Below are 12461 nucleotides of genomic sequence, written 5' to 3' on the forward strand. Positions count from 1 at the left end.
ATAAATTATATTAAAATAACATGCAAGGAAGTGCTAGAAAACTTTAAAAAGGCATCAGTTCTAAATGGCATACATTGCAGGCCTCTGCTTTTCTATATTAGACAAATTATCTTGATAAAGACAATTGAAGAAAAACGAATCAAATTTTCAATCACGCAAAACATGGACGATATACGATCTGTTTGCTAGAATGTATATATTATTTATTTTAGGATAATTAAGATTAAATCACACTAATTATAAAATAATAAGCACATTGCTTATTTGAGGCAAGATAAGGGCACAGTGGTGAAGAAAAGATTAGTATTTTGACTTTTTATATTTGTATTTCGGAGTTTAGGCATAGTGCCAAAGAACTAACAGAGACACACAGGGTGCAAGAAAAAGTGCAGTTGTTTTTTTTCTCTCTCTCTCTCTCTCTCTCTTTCGCTCTCTTTAATCACACTACATTTATTTTGTTGAACTCGCTAAAATGTGTTAACATATATTCATTTATTATTACCAAGGACGGTTTTCTTGACTTAATCTCTTCAATCTCAATGACAGGAGACTCAAGAGATAACAGGGAAACTTAATTTAAGTTTCTGTCAGCAAGAAAAAGGCGATGGGTTAATATGGCTAATTGCCTCAACAACAGAACTACACATTTAGTATTCAGATAATAACACTGCTGGGGATTTTTTTTTTAATACAGAAAGTTATTGGAATTGCTTACTTGCTTACAAACTGTACAGAATGAGTATTGTATCTTATCAGACCTGTGTTTTGTAGTTGTTCCAATGACCTTTGGTATGCACTTTTGTACATTGCTTTGGATAAAAGCGTCTGCCAAATAAATGTAACCAAGATCTGTAGTGAGAGCTGAGACACTGGACTTATTCAAGCCTGGCTAAGGCAGCCCATCTTCTCACAGTAAAGATGAGAGGAGGCCGTCCCTCTCTGCTACCAGACGGACGACAGACCGCCCTCAACATCGAACCTTCTCAGGGATTCTTACTTTCTACTTTTCCGTCAAAGTGAATAGTTCTCGGCTTATTCAGACGGAATAATGACGACAGTGTGCGTTCTGTGCGCAATTAAGTGCCTGAACATAAAATGTGTGACATGGAATCCTCCCCCCCCCCCCCCCCCCCCCCGACCCCAGTCGAGCATGTTTTTAATCTACCTCTACCGCAAGCGTTTGGTAGTCATGACAACAGGTCAAAGTCACCCATGCTGAGTAAAAAAAATAAAATAAAATAAAGACTTCTCGCGTGCCTTTTTTTGACATCATAAAGGAGGGAAATAATGAGCAGGAGGGTTTGACAATTACACACCAGCCCCTTCACGGGGGATAACGGCTAACTGCCAACCATTACGAAATTCCCGCTCGCTGGAAGCATCATTAAAACTTCTCAGTCATAACCTTCAAAGCCGATTCACAGATAGAAGAAATATTCCCTCACAGAGAGTGTGATGGAGAGAGAGAGAGAGAGAAACAGAGAGGCTACACTAACTTAAAAAGAACCCAGTATCCTCGTGCATCCCACTTCATCACCAACAACAAAGAAACAAAAGCTGACAGGTTGGATAAGAATCACATGTATGGATTTATGTTGTATGATTATATGAGACTTTTTTTGTGTGTGTGTCAAATATATGCCAAATTTAATGAAACACAATACAGGGAGTTCTTCATCAATAAAAACATTTTTAAACTCAAGCACCACAAGATTCATAAAAAATCGCTGTTGTGACGTAATATCAGTCCATTAGTATATTATTTTGTGATAGTAACTGTAAAAGTATACAACACACGTACAAAAATAGGAAGCACATCTTCACGGCTGTGCAACTTTTGGAAGGTACAAATTCAATTTGTTGTTTGGGGACAAAGCAATTTTGCACCATTTATCCAATATTAAATGATGTGTAATAAGTATTAAATTGTTTGCTGAACTTTCGTCATCAATGAAAACAAACTCTCAAGTGTCAACAAGACTATGGTAACCTTCATTTTAAGAAATAACAGGCCAGGAAACATCGCAATGATGAATCGTACTGTAATCTGCGGGATCATTTTAGTGAGCAATTTTGAGGATAAAAAGTGTGTGTTTTTTGAGGGGGTGGGGGGTGGGGTACGGTGCGGGGGGTTTCTTTCTGTTAAATAGAGGCTACAGCCAGAACCTGTCTCAATCAGAAGGACCCTGGTCTGACCCCGACTTCTAACTTAAAGAAGACAAAAGTAATGATCTTTCAAAAAAAAAAAAATAAATAAAATAAATAAAGGAAAGGGTCAGGCATCGGGGAAAATAGATACCACTTTCCTCTCTGCGGCATTGCCTGAGATCGCTGTAAATTACAGTCCATACAACAGGGAGCTTCAGCCTGGCAATGAATGCATTCAGAGCAACAACAAAAAAAGGCTCGGAAAGCACTCTCTATGCAACAAGGAGAAGACAAAATAAATAGACCGATAACTATTTGGTCCAAACTTTTTTTTTTTTTTTTTTTGCAGTATTATCCAGCTCAGTGCAATTGAGATACGGGGTCCACTCAATCAGCGCAGCAACCCCTAAGTGGGAAGCACTCCAGCCCAAGGTACCGGTAGAAAAATCTTACGATTGCAAAGACAAAACATCCCAAGCACAATATTCAGGACAGAATTACATTTAATTCGCTTGGTTCCCGTTTCTAATACACATCATGAAAAAGCTGTAACATTCAAGATGTGCATAATAAATGCTTCTAATTAATTTAAAGCTCTACAATAACAAATTGGTGAATTATGGTTATCAAGTCCCCCAAGTCAATTGAGTTATTGAAGATGACTGACGACAAAACTCATACAGACTGAAACCAGGCTGAGGCCAGTGATCAACTGTGTGACGACGACTGTTATTTTTATGTTTTAAGTCCATTAATTCCACCAATCTGTGCTCCCTTTCAAATTTCTGGATCTGAGAAAACCTATTTTGTTTGTTGAAGATTATATTATATTATCGTATCGTATCGTATCGTATCTGGGTTCCACCCAGACAATACTGCAGTCTCGAGAGAAGAGAAAAAGAAAACTACAAAACCCAGAAGAACGGGGGGGTGGGGGGGGGGGAGCCGAACCTGAGGAAATGTCGATGCGCGTGTTCTTCTTCTGCGTGGCGTTGAGGTGGACGCCGACCTTGCCCTCGGTCAGCGCCACCTCCACCATCCCGTCGGCCAGGGCGCTGTACAGGAGCAGCCCGCTGGGGTTCCAGGTGCGGAAGCGGAAGCCCACGGAGAGGACCTCGTGGTCCCGCCGGCCCGGGAGCTGCAGGTAGCTGGTGGCGTTGAAGAAGACGGGGAAGGTGCGGGGCTCCACGCAGGAGAAGGTGAGGTTACGCTGCATATTTCGGGGGGGAGAGAGAGAGAGGCACAGAGAGACCTTTGAACCTTGGATACTCCCTTTATTGCAACCAAAGCGTCAGAGCATCAGCAAGGTCTACACATGCACTTGAAAGTTAAATAAAAACACAAATAAAAAAGACAAACAAAATGAAAATGAAAGAGAGAGAGAGATAGAGAGAGAGCGCGACAGAGAGAGAGACAGAGAGCAAGAGACAGAGGGAGAGGGGGACAGGGAGAGACAGAGAGAGAGAGAGAGAGATAGCTTGAGTTGGGTTTTAACAAACCTTTATTGTACAATACATGTATGACCATAAGCAGCAAAAAATAAAGAAACCACGTAATCCAAATGAAGAACAATAGCAAGACAGAAAGAACAGAGAGAGAGACAGAGAGAAAGAGAGAGAGAGAAAGAGAGAAAGAAAGAGAGAGAGAGACAAATTTATGTTTCTTGTTTTGATGGTGCATAATTTTGCATATCCATTGCTTTCCATTTACCACCCTTAGCTGAGACATTCATCACAAGGTTGCAATAAACACAATCATTCTCACTCCGAAAAGACAAAAACAACATTAAAAAAATATGGCACTCATAAAAAAAAGCATTGTTTTCTGTAATCCTAACAGACGAGCGCGATGGCTCCACATCAGTCTAATTATCGACAGACCTCCAGTTCTAATCAAAGCTTTGCAGTCTGAAAATGACATCTTGCCCTTCGCGTGCCTTGTGCAGACGTAGAGACGGTCTGTCAACCGAATCTGTCCGTCTCTGGGCCTGACAAAGAACATCTATTGCACATGTTCTGTGACGATACGCTAGAATTAAAAAAAAAAAAAAAAAACGACTTTAAAAAATGCTTACAGTCAAGCATTCGATGCCTGCCTCCAAAGTGTTCATGACAAGAAAACATATATATTCTTGCTAATGTGGAATAAAACGCAGTAAAGTAGAGCTGGTCATAAAGATTTTACAATACTGCAGAGCAGCTTATGCTATTGTTGGGAAGTGCAGCTAACTTTACTGCTGCACAACTGTACTTTGGTCACATAATTATAGATGCAATAGATACACTGAGCATGCTAATGCAGTTTAATATATTATAGTGCTTTGATGTTACTGTAATCAAATTGTAATGGCCAAAATGGATTTTGAGTTTCAGAACAGTTGGGTAATAAAGCTTTATTTTTTCAGTGCAATTTGTATCTCAATTTAATTAGGATTTTTCATCATATATTCCCACTCGTATATATTGTAATTTTCCTACACAGAAAGCGTAGCATATTGCCATTAGTGTAAGCCATAAACAGAAGAGAATTCAAACTCAGCACTTGTATCAATTTATATCCCTATGGGACGTGTAACTCCGTAAAAAGCTGCTATTGATTTTCATTTGGTTCTTTCTGGTCATCCATTTCTGCATTATTGATTTTAAGCACTTTTTTTTCCATTGTTAACCTGGTAAATGTATTGCGCTTTGGCACATGAACCGAACTGTCCAATCGGTTGCTGAATAATATCATATTCTATATCAAAAACAACAACATTGGGGCGACATAGCTCAGGAGGTAAGAGCGGATGTATGACAGTCGGAGGGTTGCCGGTTCGATCCCCGTCCTGGGCGTGTCGAAGTGTCCCTGAGCAAGATACCTAACCCCCTAACTGCTCTGGTGAATGCGAGGCACCAATTGTAAAGCGCTTTGGATAAAAGCGCTATATAAATGCAGTCCATTTACCATCCATTTACCATTTACAACAACATTATCTGGCTTATTTATGAAGATGCTGACGCTAAATGCAGGATGGACCTGACACATGCATGTTATAGCCTCATGTATGTACAGTATATAATTTGTTGCCTATGTCCAGGGGAGGTTTTATTTTGGACAGGCTCCTTGGGCTTCTTCAGCTCGATTAACAAGCACACCGATTAGCTGCATCTCCCATATCCACTGAAGCTTAATTCTCTTTCCCTGAATTTTTATCTCACATGACTGCATTTGTATTTAAAGAGTATTTAAATTAAGACAACCGGGCAGAATTTAGTAAAAGCAACTGAATAATTACAATCGTGAACAATGGCTTATGGAACAAATTCAAAGATATTCCAAACCAGCCAGTAATAATTATATAGGGCTCAAGAGAGTAAGCGCTGCAGCACCAACTGCATTTTGAAAAGCAGGGCATTTAAAAGAAAATTCAATCTCAGTCTCTGTACAGATTAATGGTTTAATGCTCTAATGTTGTGGATAGGCCTGTGTCTTGTTTGGGAGCATGAGCAATGGAAAGTTGACCTATCCATATTTTGTGGTGTAGAGTGGGAAAAAAAAAACAATCGTAAGGAACAAGAGAACAGGATTAAAAGTCTGCTGATTTTTATACTAAATAGATTTATTTTCACCTAATTACCTGATTTGAAAACCCAAATCCAGGTGACAATCCAAATTTATTCCGCTTGGTCAGTGCTCCCAGTTGTAGCCCATATTCAATGCTCACCACTGTTTAACATTAAGTTACCGCAAAGATTTATCCATTATTCATAATATCCTTCATTCACATAGCGACACTTCAGGACAATGGTCATGTGATTTCCAGAATTAGCTCGTTAGCGTAACCGTTGCTATGACCTGTATTCAATTATATGCAACAATACTGAAAAAAAAACTGGTCTCCTCACACCATTTTTCTCACCCTAAACATTATCTCAAATCTCAAACGGCTGCCAATCATGTCTTCCCCTAGACTTCCCCAGCTTTTCAATCTGCCTATAGTACATACCGTCAGTAAACCTCTAGCAAAGCTTCAAAAAAACCTAGAGTGGGTTGAAGCAAAAAAAAAAGAAAAAAAAAAGAAGTGCTGTCACTAACTGACACGTACTGTACAATCCAAAATGAATTCCTTGCTCTCTGTCGAAACTCTGCGAAGTGGCTGAAAAACGACTGAGACACGACAGGTCCCCCGTACTTTTTGGTTCCCGTGCAGTGAGCCAAGGCTGGAGTCTAGACGTCTAGAGGGGTGCAAATCCAAGGCTGAGAGATGTTTTGACATAACCAGACAAGGGGTCAACCCCAATGCAGCTGAGGTTTTACCTGGATATAGCCCGACTACGTCCTAGACGGCGAGAACACTTTCACTTCTTCAACCTGAATTTAGACAGGTTTTCACACCTGAAAGCCGAGACAAGCGTTTCACTGACTTTTCACTGCAAAAAAACGTTCACCGGGGGAGGGGGGAGTGTGTGTGTGTGGGGGGGGTTGGTTCTTTTAACAAACGACTAGAGATCTGCAGACTGAAACTTTATCTTTCCTTTGCCCTGGTTTCCAATCCTACCATCGCACCCCCCATTTCCCTGATCCCTGAAATTACGTCAATAATGCAAATGCGTGGTATATTACTAACGGTGGTATATTTCCCTTGTGTAATAATTGCGTGTTTGATATACAAACTCAAGAACCTATACCGTCAACAGAGGTTGATTCACTTCAGTGATCTGCCTTGTCCTTGCTCTGTCAGCAGAGTCAATATTGCATCTGTTAATTCCCACCTGAAATGAAAACTTCTGCGGATAAATACTTCTTTTTTTTTAAAGGACAAGAGAAGGGCAAATTCTCTTTCTGGTTTTTATGCATTTTCTATGGCAACGACAAGCAATCAAAACAGATGGTCACTGAAGAGTGAGGTCTCGATTCAAGGCCATTATAAGCTTTCCGTACTGACCTGGCACTCAAAAGGGAGCAAATATCGCATAGATACGAAGTTTTATATAAAGACAAGTTGTTTAAAGGTACTATGACTGTGGTGCATTATATTATTACATTTATTAGCAGCATTTATTATGGGCTCTGTTGCAGTATCTCTGCTACAGAGTCCATGGTTTACATGTAATCCTTTTAACTTTCTTTACAGCGATCAATTAGTACAGCCACACTACACTATGGTTCAAACCCGCAACCTTGACCAGTCCGATTCATTGGCTTCAATACACTGTATAGCACTTCTCACATAAATGAAATTCCCTCAGGGGGAAGAGATGGCCGCAAAATGCATCTGATTGGTTATTTTTCACATAAAAGATTTACGGGGCGGCACAGTGGTGCAGTGGGTAGCACGGTCGCCTCACAGCAAGAAGGTTGTGGGTTCAAATCTCGGCTTGGGGCCTTTCTGTGTGGAGTTTGCATGTTCTTCCCGTGTCCGCGTGGATTTCCTCCGGTACTCCGGTTTCCTCCCACAGTCCAAAGACATTGCAGGTAGGCTACTTGGAGACCCTAAATTGCCAATTGGTATGAATGTGTTAGTGAATGGTGCGTGTGTGCCCTGCGATAGACTGGCAGCCTGTCCAGGGTGTATTCCTGCCTTTAACCCAATGCATGCTGGGATAGGTTCCAGCACCCCCCATGATCCTGCTCAGGATAATTGGGTATAGATAATGGATGGATGATTTACAGTTCTTTTCTAGCAAATAGCCCTCACAAACACTGTGAGAAATCAGTGAAGTGTCCTTACGAAGCTGGAGGTGTCCAGCTTCCTCCTCCGGACGAGGTCCGTGATGTTGTCGCCGTTGTAGTGGATGCTCTCCATGCAGCCGATGAAGTTCTTCCGACCTCCCGAACTTGGCTTCCCGGAGAACGGCATGCCTCCGAAACTCAGCTGTGGAAAAGGAAAGACAAAGATTTTTTTTTTTTTTTTTTTTAAACAACCATTTACAGGAGCGTTCTCGCTCTCTTTTTCTCTCTCTCTGTCAAGCAGAGATGACAAGCACAGCTCCCAGAAGACTAGTACACTTTGTACACGGGTTTTCATTACAAAAAAATTCCCCAGGCTGGGTAGGCTGTTATGCAGTTTAATTGGCCGCACTTTATTTTTTTTGCCAGAAAAGTGTTTATGAATACATTTCTCCTCAATAATTAAATTTGACTTTTTCTCTGCTGTTTTCAAACTTGGAATGTGAATTTGGAACTCGGAATACACACAGGGTAAGTTAATATTTGCTGTTCTATGTAAATGTTGAGTTCCTACATTGATATTTATCTTTAAATATAACTTATGTAACTTCCATACGAAAGCATTATGTAGAACCATCGACCAAAGCAGAGAAAGACTCCTTATATGTTCTTCAACAGGCCCAAGTGCTGAGCACCATGCTTAACAATGACTAACAATTTTCTTAAACAATGTAAAACAGGATATAAACTGGCCCTTAAAAAGTGCTCATGTATTCAGTCCTACAACATCACGCTGCGGTAAAAATGTCACTTGCAGAGCAAATGCAATCTACAGGCGTGATTATCATTTGGGAAATTGCCGAAAGGTCAAACTGAATAAATGAATTGAATTGGGCAAACAGAGGCCTGAAGACAGAAGAGCACTGCCCCACAGCCCGCCCAGCTAGATTTGCGTCCGACAACACCACTGTAGGGCAGGGCTGCCCAATCCTGTTCCTGGAGCTCTACCATCCTGTAAGGTTTCACTCCCATCCCTAACAAAGCCACACCTTATTCAACAGCTAGAGCAGGGCTGCCCAACCCGAGGTGAGGTGAGTTCCCACTCATCACTGTAAAGCACTTTGAGCGTTTGGAAAAGTGCTATATAAATGCAATGATTAATTTATTCATTCAACCCTGTTCCTGGAGATCTAACCTCCTGTAGGTTTTCACTCCAACCCTAATAAAACACACCTCATTCAACACCTAGAAATCTTGTGGAGCTGCTAATAAGTGGAAATCAGGGGTGCCAAATTAGGGTTGAAATGAAAACCTACAGCATGGTAGATCTGCAGGAACAGGGTTGGGCAGCCCTGCTCTAGCTGTTGAATGAGGTGTGCTTTGTTAGGGTTGGAGTGAAAACCTACGGGACGGTAGATCTCCAGGAACAGGGTTGGGCAGCCCTGCTCTAGCTGTCGAATGAGGTGTGCTTTGTTAGGGTTGGATTGAAAACCTACGTGACGGTAGATCTCCAGGAACAGGGTTGGGCAGCCCTGCTCTAGCTGTTGAATGAGGTGCGCTTTGTTAGGGTTGGAGTGAAAACCTTACAGGATGGTAGAGCTCCAGGAACAGGGTTGGGCTGCCGTGCTGTAGGCCGTTCCTATCAGTCACTGCTGCGGCTTCACCGCTCTCACCACAGCTCTGAAAACACATCTGTGGCGCAGAGGAAATGGGACGTACGGCAGAGACGCTGTGTTTCCAACCTTCCCGTAATGGATGGAGGCGTGCTTCTAATGCGGTATAAAACTGAGGGTCTAATACTCTCAATATTTGCACTCTGGAAGGCTATTTTTTAAATTATTTTAGAGTACTCCTTTATATAGTTTTTTTTTTTAGCTCACTCAATAATCAATATTTTCACGGATTTTTAGCACTGGGATAAGCTTTTGCAGAAAACTTAGTGCTCTCTCTCTGTTTTCCCTCGTGCTCTCTCCTTCTGTGTGTGTGTGTGTGTGTGTGTTGTGTGAGTATGTTGTGTGTGTGAGCGAATGTTTTGTGTGTATGTGTGTGTGCTGTGTGTGTGAGTGAATGTTTTGTGTCTGTGTGTGTGTGCATGCGAGTGTGTTTTGTTTTGTGAGAGTGTTGTGTTTTGTGAGTGTGTGAGTGTGTGTTTTTTGTGTTAGTGTGTGTTTGCATGTGGGTGTGTGTGTGCGTGCGTGTGCGTGTGCGTGTGTGTGTGTGTGTGTGTGTTGTGTGTATGCGTGTGTATGCGCGTGTGTGCGTGTGTATGCGGGTGTGTGTGTGTGCGTGTGTGTGTGTGTGTGTTGTGTGTGTGTGTGTGTGTGTGTGTGTGTGTGTGCACGTGAGACTGAAGCTGTGAACATGACCCACTACCTCTCTTGCAGTGAATAGTAAAAAGGGCGTGAGACAGCAGGTCTTCCCTCCTGCCGAGAGACATTTTAAAATTATTGCCTCTGAGGTCATCAATAAATAAGGGAAGGCTAAATGCTAACGGTGCCAGAAGATTCTGGCACCGTGAGCATTTACAGGCCACTGGTCAGGAACTAATCAGAAGCTACGAAACGCTGGACCCAGAGTGCAACGAACTGTATTGACATGGTGCAGATTTGCCAAACGTATAAATCTGTTATCAATACTACCACTTGGACCACAGCATTTAAGACAAATCATGGGCCGAATAAATATGATGAGGGGTGCACGTCCTCCATTGCTGTCCGGGCTCCCCTGGGGTAGGCTAAAAGGCTAGCATAGTCCAGAACGCTCAACAGCTACTGACTAAAGCAGGACTGTGCTATCCAATCACTGCACAGCTCCCACTACAGCCGCCCATGTGAAAAAGACCCCTCAGAGTGTCCATCTATTCATCCATTCGTCCATCCATTATCTAACGTGCCTATTCTTGGTCAGGGTCGCAGGGGGACTGGAGCCTATCCCAGCATGCATTTGGCGAGACACAGGAATGCACCCAGGATGGGTCGCCAATCTATCCCCTCGGCCCGTCCGTACCGCAAAAATCCTACGGATCCAAGAATGGGAGCAACAGAACACCACAGCGATGTGTCTTCTGCTACAACCTCCCGTGTACAGGACGCTGCATCCCCAATAGAGTCAGAATGAGCCAACACCCCTGCCTGGCCAATCTCCACCACAGGAGTACTGGTGTAAGTTCCCTACGCAGCTCTGGAGATGTACAACAATGTAGCACATCGATGAGTAGAGCTCCCTTCAACAAATTTAAAGGGGAGGGGAGCTGTTAATCCAGCCCAGGAGGCTCATGGGCTTTGTAGTCCATTATATAAATAAAACATATCTTAACTGATTCCTTCAGAGGCCAGCTCATTGTAGAAAGCTAATAAAGTCCAGAGCAGTATCACTTACCCTACAAGAGGGGTATTGAGTATTGGACAAATTAACTCAAAAACATCGATTTTTTATTTTTATTTCTTTGCTCACGCAAATGCTCGCAGCTGCACAGCCACAGAGTTATTTTATCCAGCTTCTGCAGTTTCACATTCTCAATATTTTTGCAAAGGATTTCATTTATATTAATTGCGGGTGTTATTAATTACATCGATGACAATCCCTCAGTAAATCTGAGGTGCTATCGTCGGGAGGGCAAAGTAATTTCAGCCGCCGAAAAGGAAACAAATCCTGAGAGCAAACGAGTAGCGGGAGGCCCGACACATGAAAGGAGAACCAGCCCGACATCGCGGCTTCTGAACGAGCGCCGGCTCGCCTTCCTGCTCCAGAGATCTGGAGGGGAAAAACCCCTGGGCTAATTAACGAATCTCAACCGATTCGCTTCGCTCGGAAGGAGAGGGGGGTGGGAGAAGGTTGCCGTAGGGAGGGAGCACCCTTTCAAGAGGTGTGTGGGCACGCTGCATATTTACAAAGACGAGATGAGACAAAAAAAAAAAAAGGAGAACATGGCCACAAACACTCGTCCAATTCGAGTGGCTTATTTGCATAATGGCTGCCGCGCCATGCAGCACAACTGGGAGCGATTAACGATCTAAATCAAAAGAGACGCGGATGTGAATGTGGTTTCTGTTAGCAGGCGCTCAGACAGCCTGTGACATCACGACGATACCTCGTAGTCCAGGTCGAGGTGGTCGAACTCCCCGTTGGTGCGGAAGTGCTGCGTGTGGCGGTCCAGCGTGAAGTTGACGTTGCGGCGGTACCGCTCGACGACCACCGAGTGCCAGTGGTTGTCGTCCAACAGGCTCCCGCTCGTCACCGACGTGTGTCCCATGATGGAGCCGTACTGGTTGCTGCCTGCAGCCGCAACGACGCAACACAAAACAATTCAGCTCGAGCTATAAATAACTAAATACATAATCGACTCCCATGCGCGATTTCTCGTCCCCACGAGGACGCTTCTCATTAGCTCAAATGTCGAGAAATTAAGATTAAAACAATAGTCCCACATCGCCCGCTAAATGGCTAAAAATGTACTGCGTGAAGCTAGCGTTACCATGGTTACCAGTAGTCCTAAGAGGAGGCTAACCTACCTAGCTGGTACACTTGGGTACAGTGATTATAGCTTTTTCCTAGCTTCCAAGAAATCATAATTTTCAAAAGGGCAATGCATGACAGACATCCAGCTTCAGCCTGCTGTTAAGAAAGGCAATTTCTTTGCTGCGAGCGATTTAACATTTTTT

General features: G+C 42.9%; 1 protein-coding gene across 3 annotated transcripts in view; it reads right to left on the minus strand.

The window, feature by feature from the left end:
- The window catches only part of LOC118233893 (contactin-associated protein-like 2), a 243500-nt gene that overhangs the window by 116088 nt on the left and 114951 nt on the right, over positions 1-12461 (minus strand). For all 3 annotated transcript variants that reach the window (XM_035429969.1, XM_035429968.1, XM_035429970.1), the window contains 3 exons: positions 11891-12075; positions 7862-8005; positions 3100-3358 (listed from right to left, as the gene is read on the minus strand). In XM_035429969.1, coding sequence (XP_035285860.1) covers positions 3100-3358; positions 7862-8005; positions 11891-12075 — 588 coding nt within the window. The remainder of the gene's footprint in view (positions 1-3099; positions 3359-7861; positions 8006-11890; positions 12076-12461) is intronic.

This window comes from Anguilla anguilla, chromosome 8, assembly GCF_013347855.1.
Source record: "Anguilla anguilla isolate fAngAng1 chromosome 8, fAngAng1.pri, whole genome shotgun sequence".
NCBI lineage: Eukaryota > Metazoa > Chordata > Actinopteri > Anguilliformes > Anguillidae > Anguilla > Anguilla anguilla.